Raw genomic sequence first — 17,717 nt, 5'->3', positions numbered from 1 at the left:
AACGATATGCTGATTTTGGCCATTACAGTTAGCAGATACAAAGACTTATGAAACAAAGGCACAATAGCATTGTTTCTCACTCATACAAATCAAAATGTCAGATTCTTAAAATAGTCAACATTAGAGTAAGCATAAATCATAGAGATGCATCAGCAAGAAATTCCTCCAAATGACTCAACTTGGATGGTGGTATATTCAGAGAACAGCCTAAGTCTGTTGATGTCCATTGCTCAGTTCAGCTTTAGTGACTATGCCAGGCACTTCAAGAAGGGACTCAACATTCTTCAAATGATTTTACTCATCTCAAGATCAAGAGTCTCTTACAATAAGTTATCATCCAATTCATTGGGAGTTCTCAAATATTTTAAAAAAACAAAATAATGTAGGTAGTTATTTAGCTTTAAACAGTAGCTACTGTGTGCATGTGCTTAACTTATTTGACAAAAATGTCCCAGAATTGTTAACATGCCAAGTTTTTCATCATGAACTGCAGCTGACACTCTCGTTAATAGTCACGGGAGGTGTTTATTTAGGGGCTCTGTGTATGACATTTAATTTCAAATGTAGTTCAAAGTTAATCAGCTGATGACTTTAACCTTCAATTTCTGGGCTTTTTGTTTACTAGTTCCTTTAATCATTTTAGTTAAACACATTATCAAAACTGGTTCTGACTGAATTTATTGTTCAAGTAGCTCATATAATTCTTTGTAAAAAGTATTTCCTATTAACCTAAAAGCAAAACCTTCATAAGTAATGTGTGCTTTTGCCACTCATGACATATAGCTCTCCTTCTTGCAATAATTACACTGGTACTTTCCATGTGTTTTACAATAGCAAAATACCACATAAGAACTCTATAAATTAAGTTCTCATTTATAACCAAGACAGTTAAAACTTTGAAGTAAACCACCAGTGAATGCTTAGAGGTATAGTACAATACACACTCAGTAAAGGGAAAGTATGGGTAATTCAGTGTCAGTAATCCAGATCTAGCCCACTAGATGTATTTACATGGCCTGCGTGTTAGATTCAGATTCTGTGTAATCAAACCGTTCTTTAAAAGAAACAAACACAAAGTTTCTAGCTTTCATGTAAACCAGTGGAATGTTCCTGAGTCTGCTATGGAGAAATGTGTGCTCCACTACATCTCACTCATTGGATTGGGTGTTAGCTCTGCAGCCTAATGATGGCACTTTTTAATGTCAACCTTAACTATTTTATGGCTGATCACATTAAAAGATGGGATAAACAAGAGAGGTGGAAGTGGAAGTTGTTGGAGGGAAGAAAATGCAGAGAGAAGAAAGGAAAAGAAGATAGGAAAGGGAGAGAAAAGCAAAGAAACGGCGGGGGAGGGGGGACAAAATAACAGTGGTCGAGAAGATGACCACATTTTCTCACTGAGTGATGCTGAATGCAAAACTAAGACTTTTAACAAATAATGATAAAAATAGCTAAAAGTTTTGTTACTACATCAAGGACCATATTCCGCCCTTGATCTCTGTATACAATCCCTGGGAGATTTATTGGGAAATCTTCTGTGGGTTGATGCTAGCATGTATTCCTAGATCGGTCTCTGGACTGCAATTAAATATGGAAGGTGATTTCCTCCTCTGCATGCATTTGACATTTCTGGAAGAGAGTCTGAAAATAAGAAGAGCTTGCTCAGCATGCTGTGCATCTATTACGTCTACCTCAGTAGCAAAGGAGCACATGGTGGTTAACGTGATGACACTGAATGTACCTCAGAACTAATAGCCGTTTGCTACTTATTATAAAGCGTTAGTGTAGCAATATCAGTACACTTCTTTTTTTCTAACACAGCAGCAGTAGCAACAGTGATAGCTGTGAGGCACCTTGGATTTCCCATTACAGTCTGGAAATCTTTTGCCTCTCAAGCAGCATTAGCTGTGCCAGTGCTGTTCATTGCAAAGCCTGCTGAAGTCTTGTCCCTTCCAGCTAGGTTTCAAAGTTTGACTCTGACATTAGTCACAGAAGGGATCCCTTCACACAATGAACAGCTTAATCAGACCATCCTTCCATTTTGCAACACACTAAATGCTCATTGGCCCCTCAGAAAACAAATGTGGTTTCTGGTTAATCAAATGCTGACAATGACCTTCCTGACACCTATTTGTAGTAATCCAGGTTGAAGCTGATGTTGGAAATTGTATACTAAAGCTGACAGCACCGAGAACTAGTATTTAATATGGCTTTACATTCCCAATTTACATTGTGTTTGTTTCGGTTCACAGGCCTTCAAGAGGGAGTTGAAAACTAAAGAACCTGTTATCATGAGTGCACTTGAAACAGTACGAGTGTTCCTGGCAGAACAGCCTCTGGAGGGTCTGGAGAAGCTCTACCAGGAGCCTAGAGGTAATTGAATGTAGAACTGTAATAACATATTGATAGAAGGATCAGTGATGATTGAAAGACCATAAATTCTTACTGCCACTGTCAGGGCAGCTTTTATATACTCCAAGCTGCAGATCACTATTTCATAACCTGAACTAAAAAAAAGGATAGCTGAAACCAGAACTTAGCAGTCCTTCTGCACACTATAAAATAAAGGTGCATATTTAAAAGAAACACTGTGAAGAGCTCAAAACCTCTTGTGTGGATGTATAACTTATAGACTAATTTGTGGTTCATAAATTTCAATAGTTAACCTCTTCGAGATGGGAAATCCATGCCAATTTGAAAAGCTAACCAAAGAAAATTACAGTTGACCATCCTGAAATTTATTTGGCTCAAAATTTAGTATACAATGTTCTAGAAAAAAGCAGATTGCTTAACTAGAAACTGTGTGTGTGCCAGGTACAACTCAAGATCTTTGCTTGATTCTTGTGGTCCCAGTTCATCAAAGCTCTTAAACATGTTCTTAACTTTCAGGTAGACTTAAGCACATGCTTAAATTTAAGCATTTTCACAAGTGCTTTGCTGAATGAGAATGGACATGCTCACGTCCATTTGAAATGTAAGCATGCACCTAAGTTCTTTGTGGAATATGGGCCCCTAACTGAATCCTTAGAAAATTATTACACTGTGAAATATAATAGGACTAGGATTTGTTGAGGAACCCCAAATGATTGTACATTAATAAAGTATATTTGATAGATGTCTCTGGTTATGAATAGTTTTCTTGCTGTGTTTTTGAACATTTCAGTCTTGCCCCAGTAGTTGTTATTTTCTTATAAGATAGAACATGCTCTAACGGCCTATTGAACTTCACATTTAGAGCTGTCTCCTGAAGAAAGGGCCCAGAATGTCACCAAACTCCTCCGAAGACAGGCAGATGAGGTCAAAACTGAATGGGATAAACTGAACCTGCATTCTGCTGACTGGCAAAAGAAAATAGACGAGGCTCTTGAAAGACTGCAGGAGCTCCAGGAGGCAATGGATGAACTGGACCTGAAGTTGCGCCAGGCTGAAGTGACCAAGGGTTCCTGGCAGCCAGTGGGAGATCTGCTAATTGACTCTCTGCAGGATTACCTAGAAAAAGTCAAGGTATCAGTGGGCTTCTACTCTTCAACGTTTGTGGGAGGAAAACGTAATTGGTCTTGTTTTGATGGTTATTCTCCCTGCATGATTGCCCTCCTCAATCAAGAAACAACTTTTAAGATGAAGTGTTGGCCACTTTTAAAGAATTGCAGCATTTAAAGAATGATCTAATTCCCCAGTAAAATCAATGTTAACATGGAGTTCCAATTAAAAGTATACATCAGTAATTTATGGCAAAAATATAAGGATGTCTAATTATCCCCAACATAGATACTATTAACCCAGGGAATTTAGTGTTAAAATTAAATTTAAAAATAAATCCAGACATGTTAAGTATAGAATTGCACATTTAGGGCACCCAAACAAACTTAATTCTACCCTGTATTGTAGTCATGTAACCGTATAATTGTGTTTGTAGCTCCACGTTAGATTAAACTGATTTTAAAAAAATAGATGTTTTTCCTTTCCCCCTGCCGCCCCCATGATGTCATCACAGGGAGGGTATTCTCTCACCTGCCCTCCCTAATGAGTAGATCTGGTGAGTTAGGTTTTTTTATTTTGTTTTGTTGTAAATGAAATACTTGGTAATAATGGTCAACTTGCAGAATACTCTCCAGTAGGACATTATATGTCAAACTGTGTTGATTAGAAAACATTATTATGAAAAATTACAGGAAAAAAAAGCCATTAATCAGAAAAAATTAATTGTAGCCAGGGCAAAAGATTTCCATAAGGGTTAAGTATATAAGAAATTTGAAGAGTCTGCAAGATTCTGTTGTTAAGATCATAGATGACAAATAAAAGGTCTGACACCTATTTTGTGTCTTAATGAATTTTTAACCACTTATACAAAGTGAAACCGCTCCAACAGCAAAGACAAACTTGATGGGATACTCACTTGGGAGGTGGGAATTTCAGATTCAAGTCCTTTCACCAAATTAGGCAGAGCAGGTGAGTGTTCTATCCACTTTGGTGGATCTCTCTCTGGGTTTGATCAGACATTACATCCTTGACTTGAGAAACCTTCCCAATGAAAGTTCAGTCAAAACTAAGAAGTATGAGTCGATATTTGCTAACAAAAAAAAGTTTTGTCAAAAAATTCCTTACAAGATCTAATTGAAACCTGTATATTATCCCTAGTTATTACTTTTTTATTCTATTCTAACATTGGCTAAGCTGCAAATGGAAAAACTGTGTGCACACATATGGGATTTCAAATCCTTTGTAAATGATAATATTTCAAACCCTATGTGAGAGTTGTAGCTAGGTAAAATATATAGCACTCCAGGCAGTGCATTTCTAAGAGATGATAATACCATTTGGGTGGTGTTACAAGGCACTAGGCCAAAGGCTGAGTAATGTTAACTACCTGAGAAGTGCAGTAATTGCCTCAAAATGCACTGCCTAGAGTGCTGTTATTGCTCTAAGGAAATAGAATTTCTACATAAATAGTGAAAGTAGATAGATGTGAGCATTTGCTGGGCAATGTAGTCATGTCTGTAACATAAATAACCTAACATAAGAAAGCTCCAGTTGTGTCTGCAGTTTAAAAGCCATCTTCATAAATTACGGAATGCATGATTGTTTGCTGTTTTGTTGTAGCTGTATTAGTCCCAGGATATTAGAGAGACAAGGTGGGTGAGTTAATATCTTTTATTGGACCAACTTCTGGTTTAGCATATTGAGTTAAATATATATTTTTAAAAATTCACATGGTTTTCTTAAGTATATGTTTTAAGAAGAAATACGTCAAGAAAAGCAGTTCTTCTAAATATAAGATGTACTAGCTGTAGGGATTTTTTTTAGGTTTGCATTTCAATTTAAACATACACGAAGTATGAACATTAGAGCTAGATCAAAGAAGCCTTCAGTCCGGATCTTGCAAACATTAAGGCTTTGTTTACCCTACGCACCTTTTAGCGACGTGGCTGTGCCACTACAGCTGTGCCACTAAAAGGCTGTATGTCAGTGGGAGAGAGCTTTCCCGCCGACAAAAAACTTCCACCCCAAATGAACGGCGGTAGCTTTGCCGGCAGAAGAGTGCTCCTGCTGACAAAGCGCTGTTCACACCGGCGCTTTTCATCAGCAAAACTTTTGTTGTTCGGGGGAATGGGGGTTTCACACCCCTGAACAACAAAAGTTTCGTCGTTCTGTTTCCAGTGTAGACAAAACCTTACACATATGCTTAACTTTAAGCTGAGTAGCCCCATGAAGTGTACACATGCATAACAGATTGCAGGATCAAGGCCTCAGTTTGTTGGGTTTCTGTTTTTTATTTTATTTATGTACAGGATCCATTTTATCAGGGGAGTACAGGCAGAGTATTGCAGGAAGATTAGAAACGAAAGACTTTTTAAAAACCACATTTCTATTGGGCAAAGTAGAGCAGTTTTGTTCTTTTCAATCTGAGGAAGTTTGGATATACGACAAACTGGAATGGCTTAGGCTTTGCCAAACTCAGATTTTTACTCTGTTTGCAAAACCAAAATCAAACCAGGGCAGTTCCTCTCTGGTATCCATTTAATCAGCTATCAGAAGTATTGGAGAGAGGTTAAGAGATTCAGGCTGATTTCTATATACAGAGGAAAGAAAGAATGTATCAACAATAGAAGACTCTTCATGGGACAGAACACATGTTTTTTTCTCTCATAAAATACTACACAGTTATGTAAATACCTTTCAAGCACAGTAGTAAATCCATTAAGTATCCAAAAGGAAAAAATACTGTCGCTTTGATGGGAAAATGGTTAATAGTGCAATATCTGAAGTTCAAATGACTCAATAAATATAAGGAAACTATCTAAATCAGAAAAATCAAAAATGTACAAAGGAACACATTCAGAGATCTGTGTATGAAAATTCAAGGTGGTGGTGAACAAATGCCAAAATTCTACCTTAGAGTATGCCATGGGTAAAAATTTCATACAGTCCTTATTGCCAAATTAATCTGGGTGATTAGTACCCTGGTCCGCCTAACCTGGGCGCGAACTGCAGCATTGCAAAGCTCTACCCCATTTCCTTTGGCATCCCTGTGGCTGCATTGACCCATGTCAGGCATGAAGGACATGTCTGCACTACAAACTTTTGCTGATGCGATTTACATCAGTATAAAAGACACTGCAGTTATTACATCACTTGTGCACATGCACACGTGGCTCCTTGCATCAGCACTGCGCATAGTCACCAAGAGTGCTTGTTTTGATGCACAGTACTGTGTACCATGGGTAGGTATCCCACTGTGCAACTCACCACTGTCCAGCACATCGTGTTTTGGGAAATGTTGGCAATGCATAGCTGGGCAGAAACAACTCACGTGGGTGACTGGGACTGTGGGGTCAAGCTCCCATCATGAAACTTTCTCCACCCCATAATGCCATCTCTAACCCGTCATTTTCATGCCTATTTTGAAAATCCAAGGAACTCCGTGGTCTGCCATCTCTGACAGAAGCGTGGAGCCTGCACAGCTCTGTGCTATTGTCATGAGTGTGCATCCTGTGCTTGCAACCATCATCCAATACTTGCAGAGATGCAAGAGCAGCCAGGGGGAACATGATAATTTCATGGAACACACTCTGCTGTAGGACATAGGAAGAACCAAATCAAGGTTGATGGTGGTGGTCACAGTGTAACTGCAAATAGCGAGGCACGGAAACAAGCACTGACTGGTGAGATTGTATTGTAACGTAAGCTTGGATGATGAGAAGTGGACTGCAGTACTTCTGGATGCACCCACGTTCCTTGATCTGTGTGCCCAGCTCGCACCAGCCCTTCATTTCAGGACACCAAAATGAGAGCAGTGCCGATGGTGGAGAATCAAGTGGCAATTACACTGTAGAAAGGTGGAATGCCAATTGCTACCAGTCCTTGGGAAATCATTTTGGAGTTGGAAAAGTGACAGTGGGGGCTGTTGTCATGCAAGTGTGCAGGACCATCAATCATCGCCTGCTACACAGGACTGTGACTCTTGGCAAAGTGCAGGATGTCATGGATGGATTGGCAGCAATGGGGTTCCCAAATTCCAGGCTGGGTCTCTCTGTCTCTCCAGTTGAAGCTGTTCCGCTTTGTATAAAAAACTTGAATAGTCATTGGGCCAGAGAGAGAATGGCTGGGAATGGGTCTGTAGCCTGGCGCTTAGGGCACTCACCTGGGAAGAGGGGGACACCCAAGTTCCAGTACCTTCTGCAGTGACTATTTAATTATTTATACAAAGTGGAACAGCTTCAACAGGAGAGACTGGGAGAAACCCACCCAGAATATCCCATAGCCTGGTAGTTAGGGCACTTATCTGGTGTGGGAGAGACCTGGGTTCATGTCCCTACCCCCAAGCAGGGAACTGAACCTGGGTCTCCCATGCTCCTGGTGAGTGCCCCAACCATTATGCTAAATGTTAGAAGAGGTGGCATCAGCATCTTCTCCTCCTCTGGGAAGCTTGCCCTTAATGTCCTTACCCAAATAAACTCAACTTTTTGTTCAACCCCAAATGAAATCTTTCCAACTTTTTTTTGATTCGCCACTAATCCTAAAAAATGTTGATTTCCATTTGACCCAAACCAATTTCTTTCTTATTTTTCATAACTGCGAACAAACTAAAAAATCAGTTACTTGCACAGCTCTATTCACGAGGACTGCAGTATTCCCTGCCAGTGATTCATTGTATGGGAAAGAACCTCTTAGTCTGTGCATTTCTGACTAAGAATCACAAGTGATATCTGGCAAGGTGGCCACCTTGATCACGTACATTTCTTTTCAAACCTCCACCAGAACAGCACTCACTGCCGGATTTCCAAATGTCAGCTGGTACCCAACTGAGCAATAATTCTCTGGGGAAGCCGGCTTCCCCATGGTGATTTCCATGGAAATCTTTTTCATGGAAATGAGAACTCTCAATCTCACGGTGAGGTTTGGGGGCTAGCTTCCTGCAGAGCAAGAGAAAAGCCTCCTTCCTCATGCTAAGGCTAATGCAGCCACTGCTATTCATCTCATGTCCTGAGAACAAGAGAGAGTGTTCATGGTTCAGACATAAAAACACCTCCATGTGCTGAACATCATCAGAAAATACAGCATACTGCTGTCCTTGAACATTAATGAACTACTCCGCTTGCTCTCTGGCTTTTTACAAATACTCCATTGTCATGCTAGTGCTGCCTTGTGACTGCTTTTCAAAGTTCCCTCTGAGACCTTTTACTGCAGAAAAAGGCTTCCATTTAGAGAAAAGAACTAGGAAATAGTGCCAGATCCAGGGGATTTATGAGATTTCCCCCAAGAAATTATGGGAGTTTGACAGTTTCTCCCATAATCCCCATAGGCTCCCAGAAAGCCTTTTGAAAATTGGAAGCCATTGTTTCAGGGAGCTGTACCAGTATTTGTGGAACGGGTATCCAGAAGGCAGTGCAGCTGCAATGTTATTAACTGCATTAGTGTGAATATTACACCCAAAACAACAGGCTATTGTGAATGTGCTGCACTGTTGATACTTACACCAGGGATATGCCTTCAGGTCAACCACCAGCAATTCAGCTGTCTGCTGTAAGCAAATTAACATCACAGTCTTAAGAAACCCTGGGGAGATAGATCTCTTATCTGAAAGTTTTCAGGCAAGAACAAGAGAATGGTGCCAAAGGCAACTTCTGTTCCAAATGAAAGTATCTGTCTCTAGTGTCATCAACTCAGGAATGCCCACCCAACTGAAGGATAGGTGATTTAGTCCTGTTTTCAAGTAACTCCATTCTGAAGAGTGCTTTGTTCTCCTCTATCAGCTCATAGAGAGAGCAACTTGAGGATAGCTAACTGTGAAACAATGGTCAGAACTTCCTATTTAGTCAGATAAATCCTGTGCTTTCCTATCTGTAGGTGAACTTACTTTGAAAACTATCAAGACCTCTTAAACTGGTTTTAGCTGCTGCATCTTCACTTTTAAACATTTCAATTAAGTATCTTTATAGTAGGAAACTTGCATATTGGATACAAAATGCTGTTTTTAAGATTCTTAATGTAAAGAAACTCCTTGGAAAGTTTAGGTTTACTTTTAAAGCCTTTTGTCTCTGCTATTTGTACAACTTGTGTTATATTAAACCGTATATAATAAACTATATACAAGCAGGCATTAGGTAAAACCAAATAAATAAAATGTTGCTGGAATATTAGCCTCTAACCAATTAAGAACCATTAAGGCAACCATATGCATGTCTGCTTTTGCCTTCTCCCATCCTTTGGCACTGATCCAGGTTTTCTAGTTTTCTGAAATAAACTGTGCGCTCTTTTATTTTAAAAATGATTAAAATTGTGATTATGAAATTGTGAAGCAAAGAGCACCAGTGAGAGAGAGACATGCCCATCGTGTAAGTGTTTTCTCAACTTGGCAGCCAAGCTTGCATCACATATTGCTTAGTCCAGTCTTTCTGAAGCAGTGACTGACAATTGTGGCTAACTTCTGAGACATGTTCGCTAGAGATTGTCTTCCTTTTTACTTGTGAACTGAGCAGAATTTGAACTCGGATCTCTACAGGTGAGAAGTGTATTGAACTGCTTATCAGCTGCTACTAAATGACTTTTTGTATCCATTTGATCTCCTTGTCCCTTGGGCATCCCTCCTCTAACTGAGGTAAAAGCAAGATCTTCTTTAAAAGAATTTGCTAAATCTTAGCTGTGCTATTTTTATCATCAGAGCAAGAAAATAAGTAAACTTTGATAAATAAAAAGCCATATTGTGTATCGCAGTGAGCTTAAAGTGTCACTGAATTATTGCATGTAATTTAGTAGTTTGTAATATATATATTTAGAGGCTATGGGAATTAAACATCAGTGACCTGTTCTGACAGTGATTCTGTTCTGAACTAAGGGAAGCTGGAAGAGAATACACTATTTATAAAAGGCTGCTGTATTCGACAATTAGTCATTTTGGTACAACTGCTGCTGAGAGGCAGCTGTGCTGCAGTGGTGCAGTCCTTACTGTAAAAGGCAAAGATGGGATTGTTTCAGTAAAGTAGTCACTGTATGGTTCTGTTATGTAGTGGTTTGTGCCTACAATGTGGGTTCTGAGAATAAAATTATTTCTGGGAACTCAGGGCCATACTCTGTGTTTTATAGTGTAAAGGTGCAGGAAGTATTTACCCCCGAACTGAGTTATCACAGGGCTGGGCTACACTTTCGTGGGGGATCGATCTAAGTTCCGCAACTTCAGCTACATGAATAACATAGTTGAAGTCAACGTACTTAGATCTACTTACCACAGTGTCTTCATTGCAGTGTGTCGATGGGAGATACTCTTCTGTCAATTCCCCTTGTGCTTCTCATTGAGGTGGAGTACCAGAGTTGATGCTGGTTTGAGCATTGGCCTGCTAAACCCAGGGTTGTGAGTTCAATCCTTAAGGAGGCCACTTAGGGATCTGGGGCAAAAATTGGTCCTGCTAGTGAAGGCAGGGGGCTAGACTTGATGACCTTTCAAGGTCCCTTCCAGTTCTAGGAGATTGGTATATCTCCAATTATTACCTTTAATTTATCACATCTATACTAGACATAATAAATCGATCCCCACTGGATCAGTCGCTGCCTGTCAATCCAGCCTGTAGTGTAGACAAGCTCTAAGTTAATACATAATCATGCATTTTGTCATGAGGGGAGAAATAATTTTTGAGGGGAGGGAGGTAAGAATTGTCTATGGGCATAACTAGAACCACACCTTAGTGTGATCAGAAAACTATGGATATTAGGATACATGAATCTCTCTTGTCAAAGGAGGATGGCAGGAGTGGTGTTCCACAGGAGGAAGCCAATATTAAAATCTGATCAGAGCACCATAGGAGCCATTCTACAAGTTGCTATTTGGGAGAGGGGCTTACTCAGCACCGCTCCTAACCAGCCGTTCTTACCCAATTTTGGAGTTGCAATGGCCAGTCCAGTCCCGTGCTGAACCGGGGATTGTGGGTAGATTGTAATGCTACCATGGTCCTGTCCATTTCTATGCCGCCAGGTGCTTGAAGTGAGGGTTCTGTCAGTGTAAACTAGGGAAACGTGGAGTGAATCTGGGCCCTTCTGTCAGGCAAAATACAATAAATATCATACTACAAATATGGCTTAATTGGTGCAAAGGGGTCATGGAATATGGAAATCTACACAAAACCTTCCAAGCTTTCTGCCATTTGAGAGTTCCATCTACTTTTTTTATTTGCTGATGGGCCCTGTATGCTTAGACATCCAGAGAAACATTTACATGATCCCACACTGAGGTGTGAACTTTGGCCAATAACAAGTTGCTGCTGTTCAGAGCAGCATAAACATACTCTCAGGTTCTGAGTTAATTTACTTTGATTTTCCATGATAGTATCCATTGTTCTTCGGTATCACCTAGATTCCTCTCTTGTTATTCCAGAGCAATGCTCCCTCTTTTTTGGGATTTTGCAGGTCAACAGTAAACAACTTTGGGATTTTTATTTATATCTTTTTTTAATTTGTGGCAGCATAAAAGATTGGTGGTTTTTGACTAGTAGAATTTGGAGGGAAAATTTTTAGTAAGTTGCTACATTTTTTAGCATGCAAGCCAGGATACCAAAGGATTCTGTAAGGGCTTGTCTACACTTGAAACGCTCCAGTACTTTAGTACTGTAGACACTCCCTACACTGGTGGGTCTCGGCAGCTCCAGAGATAGTGCTGGGGTACTGGAGTATATTTTAGCAATTTGCAAGCATTATTTCTGAGTCAACCATCTTGCTTCAGATATTTCCCCTGCTCTGCTATTATTCCTAGATTTTAAAGAAAGAAATATGATACATATAGTTATACATAGAATATGAAATCAGCAGAAATCATGATTTGATTAGAGATTAAAAAGAAAAATAATGAGCTAGACAGCATATCCTAATGCAGTAATATTAAAATAATGATAATAATGAAAATATTGAAATCCTTAATTAAAAGTTGTCATACTGTTAAGCAACAAACTTAAATTGCATGCAATTCTAAAGATCACATTTCAATTATGTTCGTTTCCTTTTTAGAATATTAATAAAGTACTAGGCTTTCCTAATTTAAATAGAACACTGGTTTACTATTTCATTGCTATAGTGCTTTTGGATTGTGTAGAAGCAACTTAAAATAATTATTTCAGACATCTGCTTAGCATTCTTTGAAGTGTATAGAAGTTCTTTTTCAGTTTCATTTGAACTCCAGCTGTCTGTACCAAAGTCTATAATCAATCTGAATTAAGTTGTCCTTCTTCCCTTAATATATATCTTATTAAGTTCTGCACTGGTCTCTTAGTGAGTCTTAAAAGCTAATTCATGTAGAATTGCCATTTTCTGCTAATTCGTTTGTCAGCTTTCCAAAACCCAACTAAAAACAATTGGTGAAACAATTAGTAATGCTCTTAAGAACAACTTTTGCAAGAATGGAATACAGTTGGACTTGATCAGACCTCTCTCAGTAACAAATATTTAGAGGAAATGAACTGATGACATTTAACAGGGCTTTATTTTTAAATATAAATATGTATTATGATCTCTTCACTGTTCAATAAAATCAGGAGAGATTTTTCAATAACTAATATTCTTCAGCTGTTGCTTTATCAGCAATATATGGTAATAATAATCTAAAATAGCAGTGTCGCCAAATAGAACATACATGAACTTTGTTTAAAGACAGAAGTCTCATTAGGCTATCTACATCCATTGGAACAATTTGAGACCCTGAAAATGTCTTTATTTATTATTGAACTTGCAATTTTAATTATGTCTCTTTGGGCATTTGGAGCTTTGGAGTGTTTACTGTGATTGAGTCTGATGAAAGCAGTAGCTGAAATATGTTGGATTTGTTATTGAATTAAGCTGGCTGTGCAGTTACCATGTCTCCTAAAACATTCAAGAATATTCAGCTAATCAGATCACTTAATTAGCTGAACGGCCTGACATCCCATTGCTATAAAGAGATGTCATTTTACTCCACAAAATGTTCAATAGACTGCTCTGTTGTCACTGCTGGAGTCAGGTGGGGTTTTCTTTAAGTTTATTTTTTTATAAATATAAAATTTATTTAAAATCCTTGGGGATGCTTCATAATACATTCATACCTGCTTACAATAACATCTCTTTAGTATCTTTATGGTTCTTAGTTTCTGTGAGATAAAAACTCAGTTTTGTCTTGTTTGGTCTCATCCAAACAGCTCATGAAAGAAATTCATTTCTCAAATGAAAAGAAACATCACAAGAGGAGCAGTTATTTAACACTTGGGACTGTTGTAAATTTAATCTTAGGAGTCTAAGCTGCTGTGGGCTGTTGTTACATAAATAATCACAATGACTGGAGAGCATTTTGTGGCAATGAGCTGCAGTGTAACTAAGACAATGTTATATCTCTAATGTAAATTATTATTGTTTTATTTTTATTGTAACATCAAAGCTACACATTTCTCATCTACTATGCAGTAGGTGTGCTGTCCTTGTGGCTAATATGAATAGTCAATGGAAGCTAAATTATGTATTTTTTTCCACCATATTATGTAATCCATTTTAAGCAGAAACCCTAATTGATTTCAATTAAAAAAAATCAGTGGTATAATATAGCTCTTTAGTTCCCTTATTTTCCTAGGAATACAAAGAAGTGACTGGGCAGGAAGGGAAATTAAACAAATCTTATCAGACTAGTCCATAAAATTTAAAAAAAGCATTAATTTATATCAGTTGCAAAGACACAATGTTTGTATTTTTGTAAAGGAATGTTATTTTTGTAAAGGAATGTTAATGTTATCCCTCTAACAAATGACAACCAGAAATCAACTTTCTTTAATTTGTTCTATATGGAGAATCACCAGAGTATGTTGCTCTACAGGTCTGTTGTGGCAACCACCAGCAGTCTAGGAACATTTTTGTAAAAAAGAACCTAGGGAGCAATTGCATTTTTCACATTTATATATCTGCCATTAACACCATTATTGGGCTTCATTTTGATGTGAGCACAGTACTGTGAAAGAGTATAACCATTGTTCTGTAAAATGTATCTTTCTAAATATTTATGAGATTGTGTGGAGAATACAGCAAGCAGCAATAACAGGGGACACATTTTGGGCTGAGGTAGTGGCAGCTGTGTATAAAGGTTCTTAGGAGGCAAGTCTTCAGGTATTACAGAGAGGTACTAGTTTGACAGAAGCTCAGCTGAGAGGAGAATGAGAATAAGCAGCTTAATATTAAAGAAATAACAGTTACAGGTGATCGCATGGTAGTAGTTTAGTGTTTAAAATAAAATATTACATTTTGTCACTTTTAATATAATTTTTGCCCTAGAGTATTAATTAGTGACATTAATATTTGCCTGTTCAGATAATATGAAGTTCACCCCTGTATACCACATATGGCCTGGTACATGGCATGAGTCCCACTTATGGGCATATGTGGATTTTTGGCACACCCATTATTTATATACATCTCTACCCCGATATAACACAACCCGATATAACATGAATTCAGATATAATGGGGTAAAGCAGCGCTCGGGGTGGGGTGGCGGGGCAGGCTGTGCACTCCAGCGGATCAAAGCAAGTTTGATATAACACGGTTTCACCTATAACATGATAAGATTTTTTTTGGCTCCCGAGGACAGCATTATATTGGGGTAGAGGTGTATTTATTTAGATTTAACATTTAAAATACCAAATGCCCATACAAAAGCTCTTAGCACCCTGGCAATAATTAGACTTACAATAACTAATGTAATGTGTGATTCATTTCACTGTTATTTCTAGTGACTTTTCCACTCTGTTTCATTCCCTCCTGTATGATAACATGCTTTGGACTTTTCTGGATCAGCAGTTCTAATATTAAAGAAATGCCTGGCAAGACAATGAATAAACAAACTAATTTGTAAATAACACTTACCTATTAAATATTGAATTATTTTGCATAAATATGGTAATTGACTCAATAAGGAACTGTTTGCCCTTCAGCTCTGATACTAGCCAAAACAGCTATTCTAAGTTACATTAATTTAATTCTGTTTGAGGGCCTGTAGGCAAAATAATGATATTAACCACTCCCTTGCAGTCAGAAGCTAGGAATACAAAATCCAAAAGGGGTTAGAAGAAGAAGAAAAAAGGTGACCAGTGAAACGCTAAGGCTTTGTTAGCTTCAACCCTGCATTTGTTGAACATGCTATTATTAGATCATCAGATGTAATTTAGAGCCAATTTTTTCCTTTGGACAGGTACATCCTGCTGATTTTAAGGGAGCTCCACATGCACATCTGATGGCAGAATTTGTCCCTTAAAAATCTTGGTAATCTCTGATGTCAGTTTCTGTTTGCATGCCAAGGGAACTGACTCATACCATATAAAGATTCTGTGTTTCTTTTTATCTCTCTAAAGTTCAGCACTGAGGCCAGGACCAGATGAGTTTAAAGAAGCTCGCTTTTTATTGGTTTACCTGGATTAATAGTGGAATTTGAGCTTTTAGAAGTAAATGTTAAACATTAGTATTAAAGTGTCTAAGTGTAATATCTGGTGTACACTCAGGAGCTCTGACTTTTAATGTGGCTTCTGCTGTACATGTAAATATTCTATAGAATTCAGATGTTTGGTGTATGAGTACAGACCATATAGGTACTACTGTGATAATCATACAGAAAACATTCATGGGTACTAGAGGTTAATTGACATTAAATGAGTCATACTATTAAAATCATATGAATCATTTTAAAATGTCTATTTATCCCCTAACATCCTAAAAAGGTAAATATTAACTCCCCAAAAATATACTGAGGAAATGTTATGTGGTGGATTATATTAGCGCTGTTTTTATTTTAATATGGGACTCTTTTATTGGAATTTTTCCTTTTCTAAGCCACAGACAGAGAATATATATAATCACACAGTAATTATGACAGAGATTCTGTGTTACATTGGTTGAGCCATAGGGGTAATGCAGTTAGAGTATATGCACGTGCAGACATTTTGGAAGCTGAATTAGGTAGAACAATGTAAAACTTTGAGGTCTATTGATTAAATACAGTTATCTAAGTGTGACTGCTGCTGAGACATTTTGAAGTGTATTAAAAGGACATACCAGAAGTGAAAATATAACCATAAAAGAGAGGATAATGCTTAGTTTTCTGTGGTGAAGCATTTTTCTTTCCACAAAGAGAACAGCTTGTCAAAACATTGTTTTTAAAATGAATTCTTTTTTACAATTCTGACTCTCCTATTCTTGTAATTATTGTGGACTCTGAGGGACCATTAAGGTGTTGTAGCTATCAAGTATGCAGATTCCATAATGGTGATTTTACTACTTCATAGACAAGTCAATGAGCGAAATGAAATCAATTTATCAAGCTCATATGCTGGCACACAGGGACTTCATGAAGTAGGGAGTAGAATGAACATTAGGTTGTTTGGGATAGTTGAGCCAATGACACACTGTGCTATATCTTCTCTCATTTTAATGTATATGTATTTAAATTTAATAGAGTTTGATTACATATTTAGTTTCAGATTAACCTATAATGCAGTTCAATATTATTATACTACTGTTTAGTAGTGCTTTTATAGTCCTTGGCATGTTCAAAACACTGTGTAGTCAAGAGCTAATTAATTCTCACAGTTCCCCATAAGGTTGAGGTGAATGCATTCTTATCGCCATTTCACAAATAGGGACACTGAGTCAGAAAGCTGAAGTCTTCCAGCTGACACTTCCTTTCACATTATTTTTTATTATTTATTTTTTATTCAGAGTTTCATTTCTTTTGGTTTACTTCGATTATTCGAGATACCGAGAGCCCAGAACTCTGTTTTCGGTAGGATTATACAGTTGTTCAGCTCCTCTTGGAATCAAAACCTATTATATGGATAATAGGTTATGCTATAGAAGCAGCAGGGCAAGCTTTCCCACCCTGCCCTGACAGTATGTTTCAATACTAACCTTGTATGAGAGGATAGTTGAGGCTTCATACTTAATAAAAATCCCAGGGGAATGCTATAGCTGAAAGGGTTAATGAGTCACTGGATATGTAAACAGGAAACTGAGGAGTAGAGAGGGGGTATTATCACTATATAGTACTAGTGAGACCATTACTGCAACACAATTTCCAATTCTGATGTCTGCACTTCAAATAGGATAGTGACAAACTAGAGACGATTCAGGGAAGAGCTGCAATTATGGTACAGGGATGGGAAAATGTATCTTATACAGAGACACTTAGAGACCTCAATATATTTAGTTTATTGAAGAGAAATTTAAGAGGTG

General features: G+C 38.0%; 1 protein-coding gene across 28 annotated transcripts in view; it reads left to right on the top strand.

The window, feature by feature from the left end:
* The window catches only part of DMD (dystrophin), a 2,035,724-nt gene that overhangs the window by 1,757,492 nt on the left and 260,515 nt on the right, over positions 1 to 17,717 (top strand). For all 28 annotated transcript variants that reach the window (XM_039486264.1, XM_039486496.1, XM_039486317.1 and 25 more), the window contains 2 exons: positions 2,253 to 2,373; positions 3,236 to 3,504. In XM_039486264.1, coding sequence (XP_039342198.1) covers positions 2,253 to 2,373; positions 3,236 to 3,504 — 390 coding nt within the window. The remainder of the gene's footprint in view (positions 1 to 2,252; positions 2,374 to 3,235; positions 3,505 to 17,717) is intronic.

The sequence above is a fragment of the Mauremys reevesii genome, linkage group 1, assembly GCF_016161935.1.
Source record: "Mauremys reevesii isolate NIE-2019 linkage group 1, ASM1616193v1, whole genome shotgun sequence".
In the NCBI taxonomy this organism is placed as follows: Eukaryota; Metazoa; Chordata; order Testudines; family Geoemydidae; genus Mauremys; species Mauremys reevesii.
The sequence above is the reverse complement of the archived record's forward strand: the minus strand, read 5'-3'. Positions and strand labels throughout refer to the sequence as shown.